Genomic DNA, 27,449 nt, shown 5'->3' on the forward strand with positions numbered 1-27,449 from the left:
AAAAGAAAAAAATGATGGCCAGCCTCACACTTCTTCTCTATGTATGTACAAAATAACAGTGATAATGGAAGGAAGTTCTGCCACCCCGATGGGTGCTTGGGTACCTGCCTTTGGGAAGGCCATCGCTCACGTCCAGGAGGATGCTTAGGCGCTCGGCCCCAAGGGCACCTCCTGCACGCCCAGGAAGGGAGGACACCCACAGGGGACACCCCAAGGGGTCAGCTCCCACAGGGAGAATGCACTCACCCACCTGCTCTGCAAAACCCTCTGGTGAGAGCTAGAAAATTGAGTTACAAGCCAGAATAAAGAATTTAGGGGAAGAAAGCAATGCTAGGCTCCTTTCCCCTTGCTCCTCAGCCTATGCCCAGTTTTCCCTCCAGCACTTTGTTCAGATTAATTCCCAGCATCCCGAGAGCAAGCATCACTGGACCACACTGATGAGCCACCCCAAAACTGGGAAAAGAGTTTTCCTCCACGTAAGACACCTGATGCTGGCACTGCTCCCCACTGCCAAGCCCAACCCAGCAGGTGCCCCAGAGGTGTTCAATGCCCGGCAGCGCTGCCGAACCAAAAAGCCGCCAGAAAGGAGGGTATTTCATTCTGAAACACTAAGCAGCAGAGATGGGGCGCCGGGCAGGGACCGTGGCTGTCGTGGCGGGGAGCACTCGGTACACATTCAGCAACAGGAGGTGGGGGGAGGACCCACACCGCAGCATTTCGGAGATCAGAAGAACAAAGCAGGCTTTTAACATGGAAGGATGTGTTTCACCTGAGGGATAAAACTTCAGCAGCGCTTTCAAGTCTCCGGAGGGAGCAAGAGGGTGCTCTGGCATACAGTTAGCAGAGAAACGGTATCGCCGGCAGTGCAAAGGGGAGAACATGAAACGCAGCTCAAGAAGGGGACAGGCAGTGCTGGAGGGGAGCACTGGTGCTTGCTGCTTCACTGCCGAGGGCTGTGGGTGCCCGGAGAAAAGCTTCGTGTCTCACCAGGGTCTGCTCCACACAGCACCGGTGGCCTGCCCTGGGCAGGGGAGCAGTGCCGAGCCCTGTAGCGGTGACCGGTAAAACTTGTCTGGGCGCACTGGCGGTGGACTCGCTCCGAGCAGACCACGCTGATGCGGAGAGAGCGGTGGCTTCTGCCACACCATCACAGCTTCGCTGCTTGTGTCACTGCAGCGTTCGGGGGCTGCCTGCACTGCTGTGCCCCCTCACTGAGGAAGGAACAGGTGACACTGATAGAGATGATGCTAGGACAGGGTGCAGGCCCCCATACCGTGCTGGTTTTTTTCCACAGCAGGCAAACTGCCTCTGGTTTTCTGTTGTCCGTCATCCCCCATCCATGCTGATGTAACCCACAAATGTGCCTCAGGTGCTCGGCAGTCCCCACAACAAGCTGTGCATCATCCCACCATGCGATGGCACCTCCCTGACTTTCCTACCATCTTCTCCAACTCTCATGGATGTTTCCATGCTCTGCTGCAGCCCGCTCCCCTTCCCAGGCCACACGCTCCCCTCGCTGGTGCATCTTCAGCGTTGCTCCTGTTTCCAGCCTGGCATCTCATCCTCTACATCTCCACCTGTTTTTACCACAAAATCTTTTAAACCTGGGAGGTGAGTTTGCCACTTTGCTTGTGGATGGCAGACAACCAGCAATTGGCTTCGAGCACGCACGGGACCAGGTAAATCTTACCGTCACCAAAGCCATGCTTTGCTCCCGGCTCCCACCACTTTCCCAGCGCTGCCTGGCACATCAGTGCTGCTCTGCAGAGGAAAGCCAGCTAAAAGGAATTTGTGCCTGGTCAAGGAAGGAAAGCTGCCCCTTCATCCATGCTTTCACAGCTCTGGACTGACTTCACCAGACAGAGATGGAGAGGGACTGAGAAGCACCATCTTTACCGCATCCCAGCAAGGCAAGATGCCCTACAGCATCAGCAGGAGATGGAGAGGCCACAGCACAGGGCAAACCCAACCTCAGCACATCCCTCTCCTTTGTGCCAGGCTTTCCTCCTGCTGCCCGTGCCGGGGCTGCGCGCCTCCTTTCCGCAGTACGCAGGGCTGCCGGGACACGCCAGCCGGGGAGCTGCTGCATGCCCCGGGCACCCTGCCCAGCACCACGCACACTGGGGGTGGCAGCAAACGGGACACCTGGAGCAGAGTCCCCCACGTGGGACCAGCAAAGACATCCCTTAGCAGGATCGGAGGGGGCTGGGGTGGTGGGGCACCCCTCTCCTCTTGTCCTGCGCAGGAACAGGGGGGTCCACTCCCGACTGTCGCAGCATGGCCCAAGGTCTCCATCCAAGAATCTCATCCTGCAATGGTCTTTACACCACGGCGTGGGCGCAGGGCTGGGCAGACTCAGCTGTACCACCCCGCACTGCACGCAAACCACGTCTCCTTGCAGTCCCCGAGGCCAGAATGATCCTCCTTGCATCTATCTTTTTAGCAAAATCCAAAAATGGGTGTATGGACACAGTGCTCTAACAGCTCCCAGCCCATCGCTCTTGTGTGGTCACCTTTCACCACCCGTCTCCGAGATGGAGAGCTGCAACCAAGCAGAGCCATGTCTGCTCACCACATCCCACCCCAGCAGAGAAAATCATCCACCTACCTGCTGGAAGAGCTCCTCCGCCCACTGCTGTTGCTCTCGTCGGCCTAAGGGGGCAAAAGACATAAAAATAAAAAGCTGTTTAGGTTAAGAAAGGTAAGACTGGCCTCCAAACTCTTCCTGCTAGAACACTGCACCCAAAATACCTGGGGATTTTCCATTCTAAGTTCCACACGTGCCCTGTGCTCAGTGTTGGTGGGACATGTGCACCAAAATCCAGGTTTGCAGGAGGCCGAGGCAGGATTTCGGACACAGCCCCACCATGGAGGAGACTTTCTGAGTCGATTCCCTCCAGTTGCTCTTGTGCAATTATTTTATTGTGCTTTACCAAAGTCTAAAGTAACTATGCCTCCTATGCAAAAATATGCAATTTGCAGGAGGGAAATAAGGCAGAAATAGCCAAATTCAATGGTATGTCCAAGCTGAGATGGCCTGGCTCCTGGATTAGAGGGGCAGGTCCAGCGCGCCTCCCTTCGTTAGTGATGAATTGTCTAATTGAGCCCCTCCGGGCCGTTAGAAGGGGCTGAGCAGGGAGTAACCAGGGTCTCCTCCTTTTTGCCTCCTTCCCCCAGCTCTCTGATGAGAAGCTTCCTTGGAAAGACAATATTATTCCAAACACAGAAATTTTATTTCTGAATTTGTGCAAACACAAGTTAAAAGATATTAGCTGCATTTCACATTTTGTGCAAATGGCAGAAACAGGCAATTCATGTGCAGCAGGATGGGGGCTAGCCAACGATTTCGATAAAATAAACCCTTTTTTAATTTAAATGCTAATGCACTGAATTAAAATTTAATAACTGAGGAAATTGAAAAGCCGAGCAGGAATATTGGAAATAAATCCAAGCAGAAACAGCTGAAATTAAAAATTCTAGAGAGTGGGAGGATAGCAGCTAAGCTGTCTTATATGATTACTTTTTTTTTTTCCCTTTTTTTTTTTTTTTTTTTTTTTCAGAACGAAGGGGGGAAGGAAAAAAAAAATCCTATCTTTGGCTGGCTGTAGGGCAGTAAATCGAGAGTGCTGTGATTTATTGCTCAATTTTCCTGAGGGGAAAAAGGCTTTCTTTCATGCTGAAATATTTCATAAATTTCAAGCCAGCATAAATTCTTAATTTAAAAGTTATGGAGGTCACATTTAGTGCACTGGTGCAATTCTGAAATCTTAAAGGAATAGCAACCAAAAATTGCAATTTGATTTTATTTTTTTAATTCTTCGTGTAAAATTTTGTTCAAAGGGTTTCTCCAAGTTACACAAAGCAGAAACACATCCTGGCTTCTCAAGGTTTAAGAAATCCACTGGAAATGAAGAGATAAAAATCTAATTCAATTAGAGAAAGGTATTTTATTATTATTATTATTATTGTTAGACACTTGAGGAATTTCTGTTAAAAAATTTCCTCCCTCCATTGCCTGGGAAAAGCCAGAAGGGAGGAGCTGACAATGTAATTGCTTCTGTTAGATCTCCAATCTTTTGTGAGCACTGATATGTTCATTTGTTATACAGCTGTTCAGCTACAGAAAGGATGTCAGAGCACCCATAATTCAAAGCAATCAATCAAAAATTAATGATTTGTCATGCTTACACAATGGAAAAAAAAAAAAAAAAAGGCTTTATGGGTTCCTGCAACTGGTAGATTGCTCAAACCTTCGGGGCATTTTCTAGAAGATTAGATCTGTGCATAAAAAAAAAAAAAAAAAAAAAAAGGGAAAAAGGAGACTTAATATCCAGCCAGGGCAGAAACCTTGTGGGGTTGCTGGGGCACCGGTGTTATCCAAAATCCCCTAGTGATGGGGTACGCTACAATTCCCGTCCATTTAGAGAGCTTTCTGCACAACGCAACCCCGCAAGTCACCCTGCGAGCCAACATTCCCCAATCACAGAGCAATCGCCCAGGCTCCTGCAACTATAATTCCACATGAAAAACACCCGCTGAACATAAAGGTTGCCTGGACAAGTGCTCATGAAAGCCGCAAAATAGAGAAGCCAAAGCTAAAAGCACAGCCTTGACTCTGCCTTCACGTCATCTGCCAGACGACTCCAGCTGCAACACCAACTGTTACCCAAATATTACCAAAAATTAAATATTTCAGTTTGGGAAGCACATAGCCAACCTAAACTTTGGAAAACTGTCTGAGACAGAAAAGTTATTCATCCTCCACATAAACAAGAATTTCTTTACATATAAATTCATTCTGAGAACACGTCGTGCAGGGATCGTTCTCCCAATATGAAGCGTATTGATGTCGCGATGCCGTATTTTATTCCTGGTTATACACACGTTAGCTGGTGCCTCTGGTGTGATTTACCACCCAACCTAATGCAAGTATTACTCTGAAGGATCATGCATGTAATTCATTTTATGTTCCTTTTCATATTTGTATTTGGAGCTGAGCGAACAAATTGTTGGAAATAAATGACGTGCTGACTGCAGCCTCTGCGATTCCCAACCATCACCAACCAACTGCACAGCATGTTCTGGGGCCAATACACAGTTTTAATATTTACTTCTTTTTTTGCTTACCTTCCCTATTCTGTGTGTGTCTGCCCTGTCTGATTTCCCCTTTCTGTCTTTTTTTTTTTATTTATTTTTTATAATGCCATTTTTTTGCTTTTTGACCTCTTTTCATGAGCAATTCATGGACTCTCCTCTCTCAGAACATAGCACATACCAGTGCAAAGGACAAGAGGTGCATGAAGAGCACAGAAAGGGAGGTGCAACAGTGTGACCCCACCAGTGTTACGGAGTTTCCTTATTTTAAAAGAGAAAAAAAAGGAAAAAAAGGGAACCACAAGAGGTAAGAGCTCTCAATCTAGATGGTTTCACACCAGCCAAGATGCTCTTGGAGAGGAGGCATCTCCTAGGCATCTCCCATGGAGGCAACGCTAAAAACCCACCAATGGACATGGGCAGAGCTGGCGCAGTTGTTTTTGGGCTGCTGCAAGCCCACAGCTGACTTCTTGGTTTGGATCTGTTAGACCAAAACAGCAAGGAAAGTCTGAACAAAATCAGACCTAGCTGTCTTAAACATTTCTGGATGCTTAAGTAAGCCCATCCTCACCAAAAGTGCCAGCCAGAGACACCTTCACACACTGTTCCAGTTTCCAAACATGCAACTAACTAGCAAATTTCCTGTGCCAGCAATTTGTCTTGGTTAGAAACTCTTCAGGAACAGCTCTGTTTAGCTCAGCACTTGTGCAGCGCCAAGCACAGCGAAACCCAGCCCATCCTAAGGCCGCAAGATGATTTAATCATAAATCACCGGCACAGGCACTACCCAAGACCACAGCGTGTCCAGCCAAAGCACAGGAAGGTAATCTCCAATCGTACAGGGTATGCAAAGGTGAAAAAGCATAATAAAGAAGCACTGTGGTGTTCTCCTCAAACGTTGCAAAATAAACACAATTACAAGCTTAATAAAAAAGGAAATATTTCAGCAAAGTGCACAGAAGTTGACCTACGTGAGCCATTTGATGTCCCTCAGCTCTCCACGGAAACAGGCAGAGCCACGGTGGTACGATGCCCAGGACCCTCTTAGGTGGCTCAGACCCTCAGCAGTCACAAAGCAAATCTCAAAAACAACCCTGACGCCAAAGACCTGAGGACTCGAATCAGTGGACGTGTCTTTGGCGCAGGGCTGGGTGGCAGCACCCCTTGTGCTGCCCGAAGAACCAGCCATTGCAGCCGGCTGGACCCCCCCGGGGCAGCCTGGGTAACTGCCACCTCAATGCTCAGCAGAACATCTGCACCCCGTGCAGATGTGCAACCCCTGGCCTCCAGCCCACCACCCCACCCGAAAGACAACCGACCTCCTCCTCTCCTGCTCTGCTTGGGGCTCACCTTCAGGATGGGAAAAAACTGGGAGATCCACACACATATTTTTAAAAATCTGGCTGAAATAAGCTTTTTTCCTTTTATTTTTTACAGTAAACCCATTCGGAATCCAATGTGAAGGGATGATGCCTTTTGCAGGCCATGCTATTAATCCATTTAAAAGAAAATGTTGCATTTAGAGTCTAAAAAGCAGTATTTAAGGACTACAAATATAGTAAGCAAGTCGAAGTGGTGAATTGCTGGAAATCACCATTTTACCGCCAGCAACCAGAATGTGCCGAAATGGGTCAGAGCAGCTTTCGACAAAGTAGCGTCTTTGGGAAGGGCAAAGAGAAATCTCCTGCGCACCAGTTTACCCAGGTAATTTAATTCGGTGACTTCTTCATTTATAATAGAAAAAGCAGAGGAGCAGAGTTTGCATCTGCCTGCCAGTCAGTGAGCAAGGGAGGACGGGCACAGGGCTCTGAAACACTGGATAATTAGTCATACAATCTCTCACATAAAATAATTTACAATTCAAAATATGATTCCCTAAAGCTGCTTTTGTACATATCGGGTATGTTTAAGGTAGTTTTGTTTAACTAACGCTAATAAATATCTTTTAAATTAAAATGCATGAAAGCAGAATGTGGTTTCTGGCCATATGCTCCTCGACTCAAGTCGTAAGCGAAAAGTAAATCATGTGATAAATGAGAAATGTATCAGTCAACATCTCCTAACAGGATAAAGTGTCAAAAATTAGGAGTCCAAGCAGATGTATAACTGACCTGAGAAATCCATGTTTATAGAAAGGGCTGCACTATATTAGGAAAAAAACCCCACATTTTAACAGTTACTGCAAAACAAAAAAATAACTAGAAACCATAAAAATGTTAAATGAGATTTCAGTAGATTTAAGCATGGGCTTTCTGCCTGATCACTTAAATTATGATTAAAAACAATTATTCAAATCACTTGGATTTGCATCCACGTACGCCACGCTCAGATCTGCTCCCACGGGCATGACACCCAGCGCAGGACAGGGGTGCCAGGACCCCCCCATCCGCCACTGCCAAAGCCCTCCCCACGGGGGGAAAGGTTTTAAATCCATTTATTTATTTGCACACAGCTACTCCCCGCCCCATGATTTGCCTCTGAATTTCATCCTGGCTCTGTCAAGGGGAGAGGCCCCCAGTTCTGCCTGGGGTTTGCAGGAGGAACAGAAGCCGCTCGCCCCAGCTCCTCTCCCAGAGCAGGGAAAGTCAGCTTTACTCTCCAGATGCTTTGTAAGAGGGCCGAGTTGTTTGTTTTACCTGAGGAAAAAATAGAAAAAAAAAAAACCCAAACCCACAACCTACTTTCCCTGAACGCCTTCCCAAAGACAGCTGAATAATTTCTGGTGAAACGCAAAACACACGTACAGTTTAGAAATGAGCCAGCAGCACCCAGCGTGGAAAATTTCACTCCAAATAATTAAAATTTGGCAATGGGAGAAGCAACTGAAAACACGTCTCACAAAGGAATGCGCCATAAAAATAACTGCAGGCCTGCCTACCTGCGCTGTCTGTTATTATTAACTTCAGAGCAACAGAAAATGCAGGAAGTGCCTTTTTTTTTGCCTTTTTTTTAAACAAAGGGCAAGACATTGGCAGTTTCCTATTTAATTTTCATTAAATAGAAAAAAAAAAAGAAGCTCCACATCACACCGAAACATCTGCAGCGCACAAGGACCCATAAATATACCCGTGCCCCTTTTTTTTTGGATCTTTGCTTCCTCCTGCCAATACAGCTGATGCTAAGGAAACCCAAACCCCCAGCTTTTGCACGGCACCACAGTCCCCTACATCACCCCCACGTTGTCTTTCTCACACACCCCCAAGCTCAGCAATGTCCCTCAGTATTTATAAAGAGGAGGGAGCAACGCTGAGCGGAGCAGGACCCATGCCCAGGCTCCCCCTGCACACAGGAAAATGATCTCCGACGCTTTAGGCTGCTGTGCTTTGTCCCATCCTCATCCTTTGCCTTTGCAGATCCGTAAGGGCAGCCTCCAAAAGGGATGAATTTTCCACCAGGGAACAAGTAAGTTCCCTGGGCAGGAGGAATGCGCTGCCTATTTCCTCAGCTGCACCTTCCCCTCAAGAAACAACCAAAATAATAATAACAAAAAAAATATCTGCAAGGAGGAAATCTGAGCTCTACCCAGGGCATCTTCTCCAGTCCCGCGGCAGAGCTGAGCCCCAGGAGCCAGGCTCCCCTGTCCCCCCATGCCCACTGTGGGGTCTGCAAACAACCCCCGTCCTGACTGCGGGGCAAAATCACTGAGACGCGGGTCAGGGATGCTGGCGGCAGCTTGAAAAAATAGTAGCGTCAAAATTTTTCGTGAGCATTCGGAGGAATTTCACCCTTTTACTCAGCCGCAGCCTTGCCACGGGAACAAACAGCGCGCGGATGGGCTGAGGTCAGTGCTTCTTCCTGCGGCAAGGGGGAAAACCCAACAGTAAAAAAAAGAATCTGAGATTTTTGAACCCTCTAGATGAGAATAGCGGGAGTGTTTTCTACTTGAGGTCATCAGAAGAAAAAGGCAACGACTCCCATCCCAGCCGCAGAAGCGTGTGCGGCTCCTGCCAAGCCAGGGATGAGCTTTCCAGCAGGCAAGAAGGATGACAGAGGCGCTGACGATGGGTATAAACCAAACCTGCCAGGGACGCACGCAGGTGATGCTCAACACCTCCACTGCTGGAGCACGGGGACATCTGAGACGTGGTGGTACCAGAAGTCCATGGACCACCCATTGGTGTGAAGACCAGTGATCTCATCTGGGCTCTAACACAGCCTACAGGAAAGTCTCCAGCGTGAGAAGAGGGTGCTTGTTACTCCCAGCCATATGCGTTATGTAAACCAAGCTTTAGAAAGACTTAATTTAACATTGAGATTTCCCAGGTTCACTCATGGGAAGGTGCCAAGGTGACTGTGACCTACAGGGACAAGACCTGTCCCCAGCACCCCTGTACTGGACAGACAGAGCATCCTGACACTTGGCACTTGGAGACACAGGGACCCCGTCATTCCCCACATGGTTGCTCCAAAGCCCCGTGTCCAGAGCGTGTTTGAGCAGACTGAAGTTCACGAGGTTTATTGAGCAGCCAACTCACCCACACGAGCATCTCCACCGCATTTACATGTGGAAAAAAATGCCTGCTGAAGACGGCTGCTCAGCCTAAAAAGAAATCAGAGTGGTTTCTAGATAGGAAAACAGTATCACCCAAGCTTGGCCAGGGCCCTGGCCACGTCCCCTTCTTGCTGACGGCCAACCTCCCAAAGAGGACGCGTGTCAAGAAGACCTTAAGCCAGCGAACACCATCACCAAGGGCAACAGTACCGCAGGATCACAGTGCTCAGGCAAGGACACCCAGGACCTTCCACCGCCAGACAGCATTACCACTGTGGAGGAGACACTCTTGCCCCCCGTCCAGCCACCCCCAGTGAAGCCGGGGGTCTCCTCCAGTCCCACCCATGGAGGTGTGGAGTGACCCCCCCTCTCCCGCTGCCCATCCCTGCAGTATCAGGGATAATTAACAGCTGATGATATTTCTCACCGCTCGCCTTCCCACAGGTTCCCAGTCGCCATGAAACCGCTAGGTGCCTCCCAAATACTAATTAGTAACAAACACTAATGACAAAACCAGCTAGGAGGTTGATCAGCCCAATGCAAAGGTCAGGCACGAGCACGGGATTTCACTGGAAAAGCTGAGACGGGAACGATCCCCTCTGCTCTTGTAGTTTCACTTCTGACTTCACCCGGGGGCCCTCTCTACACTGATTTCAATTCTCTTTGTATTGGCAAGAGAATTATTTTTCTTTTAACTTCTTTTTTTTTAGGTTTTTTTTTTTTTTGCTTAGTCTTGCAAATGGTGGGACTGGGTTTGCTCAAACTTCTCCCCAAACTCTTACCTGGGGCAGAGAAAGTTGCTGCGTAGAGGTAAAAATTTTAAGTAGGCTAATAATAATAATAACAATAATAATAATAATAATAATAACAATTCACTATTAAAGTCTAGAAATTATTCTCATTCAGTTTCATTGTATTTACTTCTTGCCTACTGTTTATTTTCTTCCCATTTTATAATCTTAATTTAATAACTTGGGTGTGTTGCCTGCATCTGCCCAATTTCCGACCTGTCTCAGTAACTTGTAATTACAAGTTCTTCTAAGAAGTTTCAAACTGAAAACATCGAATTCCTGCTGGAAAAGGCACACATGGGGTTTTGCTAACCAGAAGAGCTGTGCAAACACCAAAATCAGCGAGGCAATGAAAAATCCCATCACAAAATCAGCACCAGCCTGGCCAGGCGCTGAACCACGCCAGCGCTTTTCCCTCTTGAAATGGAAAAAAAATTGCCTTTGAAGGACCCCAGGTTTTCGTGTCACCTACCGTTCGCTTTGGCTCCCGATACTTCAGATAGTCGCAGACATGTTTAAGGGCTGTAAGCAGTTGCCTTTGAGTCAGGGGAATATTTGTATGAGTAATTTTATGAACTTGCTGAAAGTACTGGCAGAATCTGTGCTTTGAATTTCAATTTTTCTCCCGTGGCAGCCCAGGGAAATTCAACTAGCACATGCTAGCAGAAGTAGAGCGAAGAAAGGGAACATCAAATAAATTTTAAGCTAAAACTACAAATGTTCAAGCAAATATTAAAAAGCTTCAACCTGATGTACCTTTTTTTTTTCCCAAAACATTCATGAAATTAAAATTATGAATTAAATCAATGCAGCAAATTGGTCTGGATTTAAAGAGTTACTCCTTGATTATAAGCAACTGAAAAGTAATCAAAATATTTTTTCCATCTCCTGTTGCTCAGTGCTCTCCTTACTCTGTTCTTTATGAGAAAAATAATCAAATTGAGGGTGAAGAGGAGAAAAGGCATTACTGATTACTTCTGAACTCTCATATTATAAAAGCTGGAAAATAAAGAGTGACCAGGCAAAACAACAGAATTATCTGCATCAAGCAGTTGTTTACAGATGGTATGAGTTTCCCAGCAAAAGAAACAGCTGGAAATATTTTTAAAGAATAAATGTATATGGAATGAAACCTTGGAGGGGAGGAGAGGATTATTGTTTTTAACGTGGGGGAAAAAAAAGGGGAGAAGGAGCCATGCGATAGCATTTCAGAAATCCACCCATTTTTCCAGGTTTCCAATTTCACAGGAAACTCTCAGGAAATCAATTTAAAAAAAATCCTGTTACAGGCACTTTTCCAAGTTGATAAAACAAACGTATCTAACAAGCTACGAGTGCACACGGAAGAAAAAAAAAAAAATTAAAATAGGACTTATTTATACACGGCTTCCCACACGTTTTACTACAGAAGTGCCGTTAAACACGTTTCGTTCAGGCATTTGTGAGCAGGCACATCTCCTGGCTGCGCGTAGGCAGGCTTTGCTTTGAAACGTTGCGTCTGATGGGGCTGCGATAGCTTCCCACCGCAGGAGTTACCCCATGGCAGGAACCACCAGGAACCATCCACCTGTGGAGGTCTGGCCGTGCCCTGTCGGACGACGACACAATGCAGTGGGAAAGACCTGAAAGTTGAGTTTAACCTCGCAAGCAGAGCAGGCTGGGAACACGTGCATGGGCTCTCACCACAGCTAAGCTGATGGGAAGCAACCTGAGAAACGATTGTATCTCCAGTGCATGTGGAAGAGCTCAGCGCAAGTTGAACGGGAACGGTTTCATCTACCCTAAAATAAGTCTCTGTGCAATCACGGCAAGAGCAGGGGTTCGCAGTGGATGGAGACGAGTGGCAGGGAGCACAGCCTCCCGGGCAGTCCTGGTGCGGAGGTGGTGGTCACAGAGCTCGGCATGGTTTGGCCAAAGCTAAGACCAGCCAGGAGACCCCTCAAGCTCTCAGACAGCAGGATGTCCAAATCCAGACGCTCCTGCAGGCGCAACGCTGCAACACGGATCCTATGCAGGAGCATTTTCTGCCATTGCTAGCCTGCACTCCTGATGCACGTTGAAGCAGGACAAGTACCTGACAGCAAGATGGCCCACCAGATACAGGCCCACCTGTATCATGAGCTCTTGTAGATGCTCAAATCCTGCCCTCTGCGCATTAAAAAGGATGCTGGGGAAGAGTTAGCCAAGCCTGTATCTAGAGGAAAAACCATGTCTGAACTGGGTACCTCCCATCTGTCCATGAAACACGCTTTCCAGCATGAGAAGGACAGACTCATACTGACCATCCTGCTGGTCTCTTGGAAGAGTCTGTGACCTGCAAGAAGCCCCAACCCAATATGCAAGGAAAAATTAAAACAAAAACCAAAACCAACTCATCTCAAGAACATCCTCAGAGGATGGCTCACACCGGTGAGCCAGCCACAGCGTTGTGGACCTCAGAGCCTGCGATGAAGCACTTCTTGGAAGAAGCTTTCGTAAGACTAAAACTTTGCCCTTTAAATCTGCAGAGGCTGTGAAGCATATCCCAGAGGAGCTGCTCCAGCTCATGGTTAAGTCATCTGTGTTTCAGTGGGAGCAATGTGATCCCTGGGCAGAATTGTACATTTTGGAGTTGTTTTTACCTCTTTTTTTTGTAAATTTTGGAGAATGCTTTGGGTCCCTCCATGATTAACAGCACTGCATAGATGCCAGGTACTGACAATGTTCAGCTTAATTCTGAGGTACATAATGAAGAATTAAACATTTGTCAAATACATGACAATCCAAGGCAGAAATTAGTATCTAGAATTAAGAAATGTGTAATTTGATAAATATCACAGTGAGATGGTGTTAGGAACAGGACCATAAGGAGGTCCAGCGCTGGCCAAGGGTCCCCTGCGAGGCTGGCACCCAAGACCCCTTCCCGACGCTAGTGGGGAAGGCTGTCGATTTGGAAAATATAAATTTTATCCTAATAAACAAAATCCCTTGTAGGATTTAGAGATAGGCTATGAGGTTGAAACTAAAACATTTATTGTTGGCAGGTTAACTACGGGACACCACCTTCTCTCCCAGTTTCGTGTGATTGGCTTTTTTTTAATAGCATGAAATGGTGGTAATTTTACTTTGGAAAGGGCAAAAAAAAAAGTCAAACCACATCGACCTAAAAGTAAGAAGGGGGGAAGGCACACAAAGCTGGATAACTTTTTCAAACTTAAAAAAGAGCAGTAATTACAGGGGGGAAATTCAGAAAGAGTTTAGTCTGCCTGGCTCCCTCAAAAATGAAAAAAAAATAGAAAAAAGCAAGGAAAAAAACAGTAAAAAAAGAGAAAAAAGAGAAAAGAGAAGAAGGGGGGGGGAAATGAAGGAAGTTGGAGAAAAAGCAGGCTTAAAGTAGAAATCTTAGAAATTCTGCTTGCAAAATAACTCCCATCAGCCAACCACAAATCCTATAAATATCACCAGATCGACTCCCCAAGCAGATATAAATCAATAAATAAACAAACCAGCCTCCAAGATTAAAAAAAAAGAAACCAAAATAAAAAAAGACCAAAAAACACAGAAAAGCCTAGCTGCTCTCAGCAAGGGCGGTGGGTTTGCCAGCTTCCCAAGAATGACGGCAATTTGGAAAATAAGGGAAGAGGAAAAACAACTTTTCCTGGGTACATCCCGTGAAGGCTGCAGCAGCGATCCTGCTGAGACACCGCTTCTCTTCTTGAGATAACCCAAATATTGCCCAAGGGCAGAGGGGATGGTGACCCCACAACCCTCACGCAGAAGTCCTCAAACCGGGCATGGCGTTAGGAAGAGCGGGATGTCACCCCGTACCACCGACCTTCACTTTCGTTACTTCCAAATTGACATCTCCAAGCAATTGGTTGGGCTAAAGAAACTGTTTTTCAAGCAGTTTGCATGGGACAAACATCACCCGGACCTGACCTGCATGACCTTCAATTCTCTGTAGTTCATGGAACTGAAAAAAATGAGGGCATAGAGCTGCAGGGAAATTATTTTCAGCCAAAAGTGTAGCTATAGCAAGACCAACCATTGCATGGATTAGTGTCATTTTTGCTGAACCATTCATACAATAGAATATGACACTCATTTTCAAAAAGTGGAATTGACAGAGTCTGACATTTAAAATTTTCTGATTCTTACAGACAAAATATCTGTCCTATTTATTTTTTAAAGCAAGAACTCTAAAGATTTGCTCAAAATCTAAATGAAGCACTCAGAAGCCCCAGATTCTCTTCAGCTCAAAACTATGCAACCCAAAAAGATATTCTTTATTTTCTGGTCATCAACAAAAACTAAAATGAATACATTTTTCTTTTGGCTCAACCTGAAAAGGAATTTTTCAATTTGTCAGAGCTTCAAGGAAACCAAAAAAATCTATTATTTGCACAGCCCTGCTGCCAGACAGATCTGTCGGAGCAGCGCGGGAGAACTGCCACTGTGATGTGAAAAAGGTACAAAAGTTCTTACAAGGATCCATTTCAGGGTTGAATTTTGCAGGCAGCATCATTAGTCCACTGCTAGTTTGCAGGCCAGCAGCTGCTGCAAAGTCCTTTGAAAGGAAAGCCAAGGGGTGTGATTGCCCCCTCAAAATTCAGATGCAGCCTTGGGTCATGTCTAAGAACTAGGGAGAAATCCCTGAGCCCAAGCATTGAAGCCTGATTTCCCAATGAAGCCTGGGTTTCCCTGCAACACAGGCTGCTGCCGCCAGAGCCAGACAGGGCTGGTTCTGCCTCCAAGTTGAGAATGGAGCAATGAACCCACTGAAGTGGATCTGTGGTCCTTTGCATGAAAAAAATATTAGGCCAAGGGCTGTTTCCTCCTTCAGACGTGTCACCAGAAATCCTCCAGCCAGCAGCCTGCTCCAGTCCCCCATGAGTACCAACTGTGGAAGATGCTGGGCTGGGAAAAGCTCACGTGTGCCAGGTTCCACAAGCTCTTCCACTGAAAAAGAACAAATGATGTTCACCTACACTTCATGCTGCAGCAGCGCCACAGACAGTTATTCATCTTGGGTTCATTGTTTTCCACTCAGATCATATATAACCTCAGCAGCAGCCACGGATACTTTCTATATGAACTCTTTTGCACTCAAGGCACATGGTATACCAAAAACTTCAGGACTCGCCAAAAGCACATCACCTTCAATAAATTATTCTACTGAACATCTGGAAAATTTCTTCAGCCCAAGAACTGTTTTCCGCACATAACACTCCAAGTGTGGGACTAAAAGTATGGGAAGCTGTGACAATTCAGGGTATCTGTGTAAAAGCCCAGTGAATACTGGGGACTGTCCTTGAATCCCCAAACTCGATCCCAGGTGAGGGACCTCTGCTTTGATGCACTTTGCCCCCACATTGTTCTAAATACAAAGGAGGACCCAGGACGTTCCTGAGTCTAGGAGAAGGTTGGCTGCAGAGAGGCGGGCACATGAGAGACGCACATCCCCAGGCAAGGGCAGGGCAGGACAGGGTGTGGAGAACGTTTTGGAGAGCTTCACCATTACAAGTACTCAAAAGCGTCTTCACTCCAGCCTTTTCCTGCTTTGTTGAGCTGGCAACTTAACTGGGACAACTCCAATTCTTCAAAAATGCCATACATGTCCTCACTCATTGTAACGCATCCCCAAAGGTGTGAGCAGACACCCCTGGTTGGAGCTTTGGACAACGTTTGCTAAAGTTACAGCAGGTCAGAGATCTGCTCTGGGCTGGTGGGCACCTGGCAATAAGCCATGATATCGTATTTTGCACAAAGAGGAAAGAAAAAGTTAACCCATGTCCAGGCTCAGAGAAAAAGCAAGGTCAAACTGCTCCAGTGTGTTAGGGCTCAGGCTCAAGAGCCCAGTAAGTGTCTCACAGACAAGCTTTACCCTGCCAAGACAAGCTGAACACCTGCAACAAGCAGGATGGTGATTGAACTGGGACTGGAGATAACCTAGGACGTTACACTGGAAACAACCCCTCCTCTCACATTAGCAAGTCATGCAATAGACATTATTCAAACCAGAGAATACCCATCCTTCCCCAATTCCTTCACTTCTTTATCTAGCACGACTGCCAACATACAGTTAATTATACTGTATTCCTTTGCCAACCACAACCACCAAAAACCCCGTATGTAAGGCACACCATCTCCCTAGACACTAGGAATGATATAGACAACTTTTAATTCCTACATTGGTGGTTTCAAACCAGAGTACCTTAGCAAAAATGGAAAATTCTTATTATCTAATAGTATTTATTGATGTAAAGAAAACTAAACTATAAGCCACCTTCTCCTTCAAACTAACAGAAGCTCCAGTCCATGAAGCCACAGCTCCAAGAGATGCTCATGGCACTCCTGGTGCGCAGTGTCTGTAGAGAAGCCGAAGAGTTGGTTGTCCAGGGGAATATCTGCTGATATCACCCATAACACCTCCTCCAGGGACTGGTGAGCATGTGAGAAAGCATCTTGCAGGTCTAATCAAAGCTCCTGAAGAAGTGATTGTCTGAGTATTTACTTATCGAAGCTCCCAGCCCCCAGAAACCAAGGTGCCTACACGGCACGGCCAATGTGCGCAGATAGGCAATGTGACCATACTGGCATATACGTGGCTCTGCTCAAGGATCCCAGCTGCTTTAGCGTCAGGTTATCCCTAGGTCTTTTTCTTAAGAAAAATAAATATTAATTGTTTTACGTTCACCTGAATGATCCAGAAAAGATGGTCAAGCTGGTGCTCCTCACTAGATCTAGATCATCGCTGCCACTCGCACACTGAGACAGGATCCTTATGGCTCTGAGATGCTTGTCCCAGGATGCACAAACATGGGCCAAACTGCTTGAATGGCACCTCCATGTCCTTACTGGAATTAGCATGGCAAAGGAGAGTGAAAATGAACACATGTTTCTGCAAAGGACAGCAGTGTCTACAGATACTTGCACCTGTACTGCAACATCAGTCTATCAGAGTCAACCAGCCAACCTCAGAAAGTCAGGCTCCAGCCCAGTATTTGGGTACCCCAGCAAGATCTGAGATGCCAAAGCAGCTTCCTGACTCTAAGCTCAGAGGGTCTTCATACAACTTTGAGCCTCCCAAACCACGGAAGTTATTCTGCTTGCTACCACAAGGGCATGGCTGCCCTTCGGGTCTGCCTCTGCATGGGCAGCAAAGGAGCTTCACTACATCGGCACAGATTCACTACAATAATTCTCCATCTATGTTATTTTGCAGTGCTCTATTTTTCAGCTTATACATATGGCAAGGCAGCAGCTTGCAGACTCAGTGTATTGGTCTCTGGTGACTAATTGCCTAGGTAATAAAAAAAAGAAAAACCTATCATGCCACAGCTATGCAGCCGCTATATTGCAGTATGAAGTGGACATACTCTCAACTCTCCTGGGATTCCCCGAAATTTGCAGTTGGGAGAGGGTTCAGAAAAAGGACATTCAGAAGGTAAAACCCCACAGTGCCTGTAACGCTCTTAAATGTGACCTCCAGGCTTCCCTGCAGCCACTAATGGGCAAACTCTGCACTTCGCACAAATTATCACAAGTATCAAAAATATCTTTACAACGGAATTTTATTCCCATATATTTGAAGCTGCTTTCCCCTTTTGTTTCTTCTCTAAATCGGTTAAAATGAGCATTAAGGGATATAATTATGTTGTTAGCTTAATTGCCTACTTAAAGCAGAATCTACAGGGGTTTAATGCAAGATTTGAAAAGGGGGGGGGAACGGAAATTGGGATATTACTGGATACAATTTTAAAAATGAACCTATTCTGGGGAAAAGTGAGTTTGGGGCATGGGACAGAGCGTGCAGGGGGAGGAGGTGGAATCAGCCCCCATCAGTTTCTGTCGCAAGGTTTTGTCAAAATGCAAATTGTTGGCCCATTCCTTCTCCAGCAGTCTAATTTTGGAGAATTTGACCTAATTAATCATTAACCACCACAAAAAAAAAAGTATCCCTCCTTCAGTTTGAAACCTTAATGCTATTATTGGCGTGACACACTTTAGCTCAGGATAGGGGCTGTTATCTGGTACATGCCTGATGCTGCAAGGACCAGTCCAGCTGGGAAAACTCTTGCTCCCAAATCACCCAACAGACAAACAACTCTTTTCTACAGACAGAGGAGCACAAACAGGACAAGGGGAGAAAAAAACTGGTACCCAGCCCTTATTCTGATAGCTGCTGTCTGAAAAAAAAGTCACCGGTGTCAATATGCAAAGGCAGAAGGATGCTCATCCTCCCTACGAGCCAAGCCATCCTCTCCCACGCACGCTCATGCACTGGCTGTCTTTTGTATTTATTTAGAAACACTAAACTAAATTTTCAAAGCTTTCCGTGTTTACACCACCTCATTTAACTAACTTTATGCCAGACCCAAAAAAAGCACAGGGCAAAGCCTGCTGATGAGCAGAGCAGAGCACAACGCTGCCAGAGGCTGGAGCCAGCCACGCGTTTCCAATGGTCCCACCACTTCCCTGGTGTCACTAATGGCATCGCACGGCTTTGGGTGGGGAGAGACTTCTAAGGCATCAGCAAAAAATGCAGGGTTTTTTCATTCATGGTCCTAAATGCCTCTAATTTCTACATTTCTCCTCTCTTCCCACTGAGAGTTGCCGTGGCTGGTATTGTTTCCGCTGTCTTAGCAACTGAGATGCTGCTTCTTGAGCACTTTTGGGCTCCTCTGACTAAACCCTATAGGTTTAGTTTCTCCAGCACTGGGGTTTGTCAGACCTAGAATTAAGCTCCGCACTCCTCTGTGTTGCCTTCCCTTCCCCGGCTTGACTGCATTATTTAAAGTACAGCTCTAACCAGAGCTAAATCCCTTGCTCTGAACCTCCAGTTTGACTCAGAAACTTGGTTTCTGCAGGTTTTTGATGACCTTCCCCCTGTCCAGCACTCACCACAGAGCTGGGGCACGCGGGGGACACAAAATTTGGGGGAAAACCCCACCGCCACCTTTATGAGGTTTCACTGGCCATATGACCCAGCAACGGAAAACGCTCATGAAAATTCAAAAAATACATGTGGGAAACACCGCTCTGCTCCTGTAGAGATGGAGCAAATCTTCACCCACAGCGTTTGCTCAGAAATACATGCCGAGCAAAACCAAGCGCCACCATCTTCTTGTTTTGCCAGAAACAAAATGGTGATCGCAAAAGCGATGCTTTCCACCCAAAACAAGAGCCCTCCCAGTGTCCGCCCCCTCGCCTAGGCAGTCCTTCCTAAAAGCTTATTTAAAGAAAACTTTGAAATCTTTAAGAAAACTTTTTATTACATTATTCAAATATTCAATACTCAGTATGTTATTTCAAATGTTATTATATTTGAAATCTTTAAGAAAACTACTTTATGTTATAAGCAGCTGTTTCCCTACAGCCTTTTGCAGACCCCACAGAGACCATTGCTGGCATTTTGGATACTGATGGTGTTTCATGTGTCCACGCGAGGGAACATCACACCCCTGGATGAATTATCGGTATACTCAAAAAAATCACAGAATTAATGTATTTCAGTGTCTCCTTGGGAACATAGAGGAAACGTGCATTGTTACGAAGTTCGGTATTATTAGGAGGAATATGTATAGCACAACTTAAGGACTTCAGAGAAGAAGCCACCTTGGATCGTTTGATTAATATAGTAAGTACTTCCTATGCCAACATAAGTGGATTTCAAACAACTTGAACTCAACATAATTAGATAGATTAATAAAGCACCAGAATTAAGACGTTAGGTTGAAAGGAAAAATGTGAAAGAATTTGGAAATTAGCAGATAAAATGAGAGAAAGTAAACAACGGGATGCATGAACTGACAGGCTCATAAATTCTGGGGAGTCTGACGGTGAGTCCGACCCACCACGGTCACCAAGCAGCAATGAACGACACCATCAAAAAAAGCTGGGTTTAAAAGCCCGTATTGGAAACTTAACCCCATGCAGGGACTACATTAAAACCACATTGAAAAATAACACTGTTGCAAAATCAAGTCAGAAAATACCAACATTTTGGTGGAATCCACCCTGTGCGATGTGCCACCAGCCTGCCCCATGCTCTGACACAGCCCCAAGTTGCTTGAACACACGCTGCTTCTTCCACGAGACCCTCAACCTTTCCAGCACTCAGTTTGATTTAGAAAAAAATAAAAATAAAGGGGGAAAATAGAAAATTTCTAGCAGCCAGACTGACCTGGCCAGGGCTGCTGCTGGATGATCAGGTCATTGATTCTGCAATGTTTGTGCCTAATCATTTTTTTCATTTAGAATTAAAATTTTTATAATATTTTCTAGAAATAATTAGATTTTGATTTTTCTCCCCACCCCCACCCCCCCCCCATTTGTGCTTTCCTCCAGACCTGGGTTTGGGCAATGCGGGGACACCAAAGATGCAGGAAGGATGCTCTGCTCAGCCTCCCGCCCTGCTGTGTGCCACCCCAACTGCCCTTTTCTCTTGAGGTTCTGCTGAGCATTTGCAGCTCTAGTACTTTCTGAGCTGGATTGGGCTGTTTTTCCACAGTGCCATATCCCTGAAATACAAAAAGTTCTCCCGGTTTTCCACTCGATGCCCGAGATGTTTTTTTTCCTCCTGCCCCAGAGGAGCCAAGCGCTCAGTGACTGCACCAGCCCAACCAGCTACCAGAGCCCAGAGGGTCATTTAACCACATTTAGGAGGGAAGATCAGCAAAAGACAAAAGACCCACCCTCGTGAGGGGCAGGGGCCCAGAATTGCCTGGGTCCAGTGCAACGCGCTTTCCCCCACACCCACGGCAATTTTTTGGGCTCACTATGAGCAAACCCTCTTCCTCTGAATCCCATTCATCAGCCAGGGCAGCGGTAGTTTTTGCTGCAACTTCTCCAAACAAATTTCCCCCTTAGGCAGACACCTGGCTTGGAAAATTTCAGCCCAAACACTTAAAAAGTTTTGGCAGAGTTATAAAGAGTCAAACGCAGGGGCTCGTTGGAGTTGGGCAATCTTCACCAGCGGCACTGCTGCCAGCTCCGCCTGCAACGCAGCCACCCAAGGGAAGCAAAGGCCAAAACAAAAAATTAAAAAAAAAAGTAAAGAAAAAAAAAATAAGCTGAATGAGTCATTGTTCGTCAGAGGAGAGGAGGAATCGGGATTTTTTTTGTTTGTTTGGGAGGGGGATGGCGCGTTAGAGATACTGAAGGAAGAAAGGTTGTTTTGTTTTGCTTTGTTTTACAGATATATCACAGGAAAAGTCTTGTTTCGAGATTATGTAGAGCTATTAATGACGAGCAAAATGGCTGTCAGTCACGGCCTATATTCCCCGGGTAATGAACAAAGTAGTATTTTTATTATACACAAAAATAGACAGGCCCTCCCACGACCAGCCACCAGCCCCAGGCTCTCTGCAGCCCAACGCAGCAGGCACCCAGCACCGGGACGGACCCTCCCGCACACCCAGTCCACGCCTCCTCCTGCGCTTGACTTCAGCCAGGGAAATAAAGCTAAAGCCAAAATGGGGCCGCACACATGAGCGGTTAATTCAAATCGCTTTAACTATTTGTATTAGTAAGGGTGACACGAGGATGCGAGGACGCAACAACTGGTGGCACAAGACAGCATGGATCAGGCAAAGTGAGGTCAAAAGAGCCTTTTCAGGGCTGTTTGTATAATTTTTTTCCTTTTTTGACAAAGTGAAGAAGAAATAACATTAATGAATCATGTACACATCACGTGCCCGGTGACCTTGCAGAGTCACCGGCAGCTCCCACTCATTTATTTTTCAAACAGAACTAGGAAATAAATATAATAGCATCGCTAGCCCATGTCCTCAACGCTGCTGTCAAGCGAACAAAAAGAAAAGACGCTTGGGCAATAAGGAAGTAGGGAAGAATTTAAACAAACAGCCCCAGTGCAAACCCACGCCTCGGCAGGCGCCCATCCCACCGTGCCATGCCCAGGGGCACCGGCTCCGCTCGCAAGCAGCCGCCACGCAGGTGCTTTGCAAATCCCATCCCACACGCCAGCACATTTGAATTTTGGGAAAGCCTTTAATACCTGAAGCTCATAAAGACTTGCACTCAAAAAAAAACCAAACCAAAAAACTGTAAGAACACTTAGGGCTTTATATGGGCTTTTTTTGTCGTTTCTATTAAAATTTTAGCAAATATATTAAAATAAATGACTGGGAGCTTCACCCCCATGGTACACCCATGTGCTGAGCCACCCAGATTTTGATTTACTGGCTGACACCAGAGATAAAAGTGCAAGGCTCTTTGGGTGAGAAAAGCATGCTCTGCCCAATGGGGAGCGCAGAGGTCCCTGTCCTCCTGCCTGTCCTGGTCCAGGCCAGTTTTGGAGACCCCCGTTCACGCTGAGAGCAGAGCTTTTTACAACAGCTCTTGCTGGCAGCATGGGAATGCCAATGTCATGAATCATGTCCTTCCTTATAACGAAAGAAGAATTAAACATACAACATTAACAGTAAACTTCTTGACCTACACAAGGAGAATTTCCCATGGCTGATGATGTTGTAAAAAAGGCAGCAGAGATAGCACAAAGTAATCAGTAAAATTATTTTAAAATTTCCTCTTGCATTGGCACCAATAACCTGAATTTTAAGGTCATCTTACAACAGTTTTTGAAACATTTTGAATCAAAATGGCTTTTTTTTCTTTATTTTTTTTTAATAAATGTTTCTGTGGTGCATCATGGGCTTAGTTTTGTTTTCGTTTTTTTGGTTTTAAAGGGGAACTAATCTATCAAGTCTTCTTCCGAAGGCAGTAATAGTTAAGCACACGCTAACAGAAGTGCAAATCAAGACCAGGCCAAGCGACATAATTACTTTCCAGACGGGTGAACGTGCCGGCGATGGAGTAGCCCATCTGCTGAGAAAACGAGTGGAACAACTGCTCCAATTTTTTTTTTTCAAGCAAAGGTGCAGCTACAAACCCACAAAATAGGTTTCGCTTCCAGCAGTCAGCGCCTCAGAGCCATTTTTATAATCCTTGTTTTTCTTAGATTATCCCAGTGTGGTTTTTCTCCTGTTTCCTTGTTGAGCACTATTTAACCAGCACAAAGTATGCAATCATTAAACCATGCAACACAGAGCCAACTGGTCACCCAGAAATGACCAACAGCAGCAGCCAGTCATTTCTAAAATAACTGGTTTGTTGGTAAATCGATAAAAATAAAATCGCCTTTGGTGAATGTAATTTGAAGGTAGTGCTGGGTGCTCAGCAGGTTTGGTTTCAGTCCTGCAATGTGCCAGGTCCTGGCACGGGAAGGCGGCTGAGCTGCGCCAGGTGCCCACCACACGCATTTGCACCCTCCAAGAGCCTCAAAACGGACACAGATATATAAGAAAGAGGCAATTATAAGCATCTCTTTAGAGATAACCATTTTATTTAATAAATTTTAAAAAATCTGTTTGGAGGCCTGGCCCTCCAAGCTGGAGTTTCTCTCTCTTGCAAGAAGCAGACTTTGCAATGAGTACAGCATGTCTTTAAATTAAGTATTGCAAGTTAAGGCATACAGGCATCTTCCTCCATCCGCCTGCTGATGTGCCGGGGACCAGGGCAGGATCACGGGTGCCACCACCCAAGGCGCACCTCTGGAAAGTAAGTAACATTTCTCCCATTCCTTTCACGTTCAGACTCTGAATCTGAGCAGAGCACTGGGGTCCGCTATACCAACTCTGGAAGGAAGCCAGACAAACCCCAAATGCGCTGCTCCTGCCCGAGTGCTGCTCACTGTGCTGGGATGCAGGATGAGCACCAGGACGTGGTCCCCCTGCTCAGGTTCAGCTTTGTGCTCGCTCCAGGCATTTACTGAGTCAAATTATGAGCAGTCACGGGGCAATCATTAACCAGGGAGGCCAACGGGCGCCGAGTCCACACACCTGCTTTGCAGGGGAAAGTCATGTGAAATAACACCCTTAAGGAACCAACACCACTCGCCATCCCAGAGTCTCTCTGATTTAGTGATAAAAGTGCCCATTCCCATGGAAAAAACCCAATCAGCACGTGCAAAACACAAACCCGTCGCCTTCTCCCAACTTTAAAAGGTGCGCCGGAAGCAAGAAGCGAGCACTGTCATGACCAAGGTATCCCTGTCTCGGCAGCTGTCCCTGCGCCACGTCTTGCCCACAGGAACCAGAGCATTCCCCCTCCACTGTTTCCCCTGCACCAGCCGGGTTTGCAGGACAACAAACCTCATCTCCCCTTTTATCAGGGATTCAGTTAATCAACTCGCTGCTCCTCCGCACTGGTATTTGCACCCTGCAGCTCCAGGATCCTTCAAGGCTGGCAAGTCAGAAAACCCATGTCTTTTACTGAAAAAAAAAACTTTTAAAAGTCTGAGTGAGATTTCGGGAGCAGCTGGAGCTGAACCTGAGCAGCATTTACCCATTTAGCTGATCTCAATTTCACAAACATGGTGGCAGTGGAGCCTGGGGATGAAGCGCACAGCCTGTGCAAATACTGCCCGAATTATGCCGGGTGCGAACGCAGGGGGAGCAGGGAAGGTCAAGCCCCCCTGCAGCTGGCGTGGGGACCCCCCACCTCATCCATTTCTAGAGGCGCAGGTACACTAGTCGTCTCATTTTCAAGTTTCCTAAGTGCACTGAACCAGTTTTTCCTGTTTTACTTCAAATTCATAGTCACCACTGAAGGGAAAGCAGCACTGGGTGCTCGTGCTGGCAGCAGTGCAGCATGGTGGAGCATCTCCGGGGTGTTAATGCCAGGAAATGCTGCAGAAATTGGCCTTTGGGGGCACTGGATGTCAAATTTCAAAGCCCATGCCAGCACCTCCTTCTCCTCTCCACTCAGTAGGCACACCAAAGCAGCCTCCGGCACGCACCACTGCCACCCCTCAAGCCCCTGCACCAATGCAGGCAGCTTCCAGGAGCCCCCATGTCCCATCCCCCCTGGGGAAGTACCCATGGTCCCCCCAAATCAGCCCCCCAGGGTCCCCCTGGGCAAGGTGTCAGGGCTGCTCCCCAGTGGTGCTGCAGCAGCAGGGAGGAGAAGGAGAAGGAGGAGAAAGAAGGAGAAGGAGGAGAAGGAGGAGAAAGAAGAAGAGGAGGAGGAGGAGGTCTGGTCCAGCCCAGTGAGCTGTGCTCAGCCCCACCAGGTTTTCATGTGCATGAGTCTCCTCCTGTTTGAGCAGCATCGCGTTAAAGTGACCATTACAAAGTCACCACCCAGCAGGTCTCAAAGTCTTCTCCACTAAAGAAAATCCTCCATTGCAATGATTTCTGTTCAGGTACCAGTCATCTCCATGCAAAACCCCAACATTTCTGCAAACAAGAAGGGACGAATTTCTGTCTGGCCACTGGTACCATCCTCATCCTCCTCCAAACACATCCCAACCACCCTGACGTGTGCAGGGAGCAAGCCCAGGATGTCAGACCCGGACAGAGAGACGAGCCCCATCTCATGGGTCCTGCGACAGCTGCAACCCTCCAGTACACTCAGCAAGATTTTTAAATAACTCCAAGGCAAATAAATGGTGTTGAGCCCCTTCACTTGTAGGGGCTCACCATGTCAACCACCACTTAACCAGCCGGTTGTTTCGACCTGCTACACAGCAAAGCATTTAGGCATCTGATTTTTAACACTTTTTTGTAACTCTCTGTATGCCTACATGGAAACTAGTTTTGAAATGCATTAGAAAATACAACTACTGTGAAATCACCGATTTTGTTGCCTTGCTTTCAGTGGAAGAAAGCCCAAAATGGAGGCTTTGCAATTTCTCAAATACAGAATTTCAGTTCCCAAGAGATTACTAGTTTTTGTTTAAAAAAAAAAAAAAAAAATGCAGCAGAGTTATTTTGTAACAAAAATACTGAATGTCTACACTAAGTCAAAAGTTAACATGCCACTGCCAAACTTCTGCAAGGCCCAATCGCTATATTAAGAAAAGAGATCATAAAACAAACAAAACTCCAAACAACCTACAGGCCATGATAACCAACATCCAACAGCAATACTTCTTTCGCTATGTGTAAATTTCTAATTATAACCACACAAAAAAAAATCCCTCCAAATCCAATCAGAATCTTTCCCACCTTGTCCCCAGAGAACAGATTTACCCAATCACAGTTTTAAAAATTATTTCCATATGTTAATTATTTCTTGTAAAAGATTAACTCACTTCTCTTTTGTGTTACAGTAAAATCCATGCAGAGGCCTCAAATTCAGCCTCAGCCGAGCACCAAATTACAGGACTTTTCCACATTTCAGGCCCAAAATAGATGCTCGCAAAGCAAAACGTAAACTCGAGCAAACTTCTTCCCGGCCAGGTCTGTCCTCATTGCAATCACACAATCAGGCCAATGTCTGTTTAAACGTTCACTTGGGACAAGGAAGAACATGGAAGTGTTTACTGATGTCCACCAAGGAGAGCAAGTGAGAACCTTCCTACAGAAAGTCACTGTACTGTGCTGGTCCAGTCACTCCTCTGTGCTGATGAAGACCTGGGTGATTCAGGTGGTTTCTGGGGATCCATCGCATTCTCCAGCTCTTCCTCCTTGTCCTTCAGGCCATGCAACCTGCTATCACAAACCCAAGCACTCCCTCCAAGCTGGCGCTGGTCCTGAAACGTGTCCTCCAGCAGCCTGACCAAGCTGGTACCCAAGAAGAAAAGCACCCACCCAATAGGGATTTTATTTCTTTCTTTATTCTATTTCCTTTTTTTGGTGGTCGTTTATCTCAGTCCTAAAGGGCCAAAATAGCCCCAAACCCTCCTGCCTACTCAGAGATGGCTCGGGACTGGAGAGGAAGATCACTGCTTCCAACAGCGAGGAAGGGCTCAGCCACCTCCCATTCCATAAACTTAAACCAATCCATAAGACTGTTTGCTTTGTCAATACAAAAGTACAGCATAAAGCCTTCAGGCACCAGTTAAATCTCAACATCATTGTATTTATAGTTATGAATAATAAGAGCTTTTCCACAGCACTACAGCAGCAAGGCATAATTCAACAGAAATTCAATTTTTAAAGGATGATGAATTGTGATACACTGAGATTTTTATGCTCCTGTGACTATTAAGAAGCCCATGATATTCATTTTAGTAAAGTAAAAATTGAATAGGGCAAAGCACTGTTCACGACTCAGGTAAGAGCACC

The 27,449-nt window shown here is 46.3% G+C and overlaps 1 protein-coding gene across 19 annotated transcripts in view; it reads right to left on the minus strand.

Moving 5' to 3' along the window:
* The window catches only part of ZNF618 (zinc finger protein 618), a 164,659-nt gene that overhangs the window by 92,623 nt on the left and 44,587 nt on the right, over positions 1–27,449 (minus strand). For all 19 annotated transcript variants that reach the window (XM_069770888.1, XM_069770893.1, XM_069770885.1 and 16 more), the window contains exon 2: positions 2,609–2,652. In XM_069770888.1, the coding sequence (XP_069626989.1) occupies positions 2,609–2,652 (44 nt within the window). The remainder of the gene's footprint in view (positions 1–2,608; positions 2,653–27,449) is intronic.

The sequence above is a fragment of the Haliaeetus albicilla genome, chromosome 26, assembly GCF_947461875.1.
Source record: "Haliaeetus albicilla chromosome 26, bHalAlb1.1, whole genome shotgun sequence".
In the NCBI taxonomy this organism is placed as follows: Eukaryota; Metazoa; Chordata; class Aves; order Accipitriformes; family Accipitridae; genus Haliaeetus; species Haliaeetus albicilla.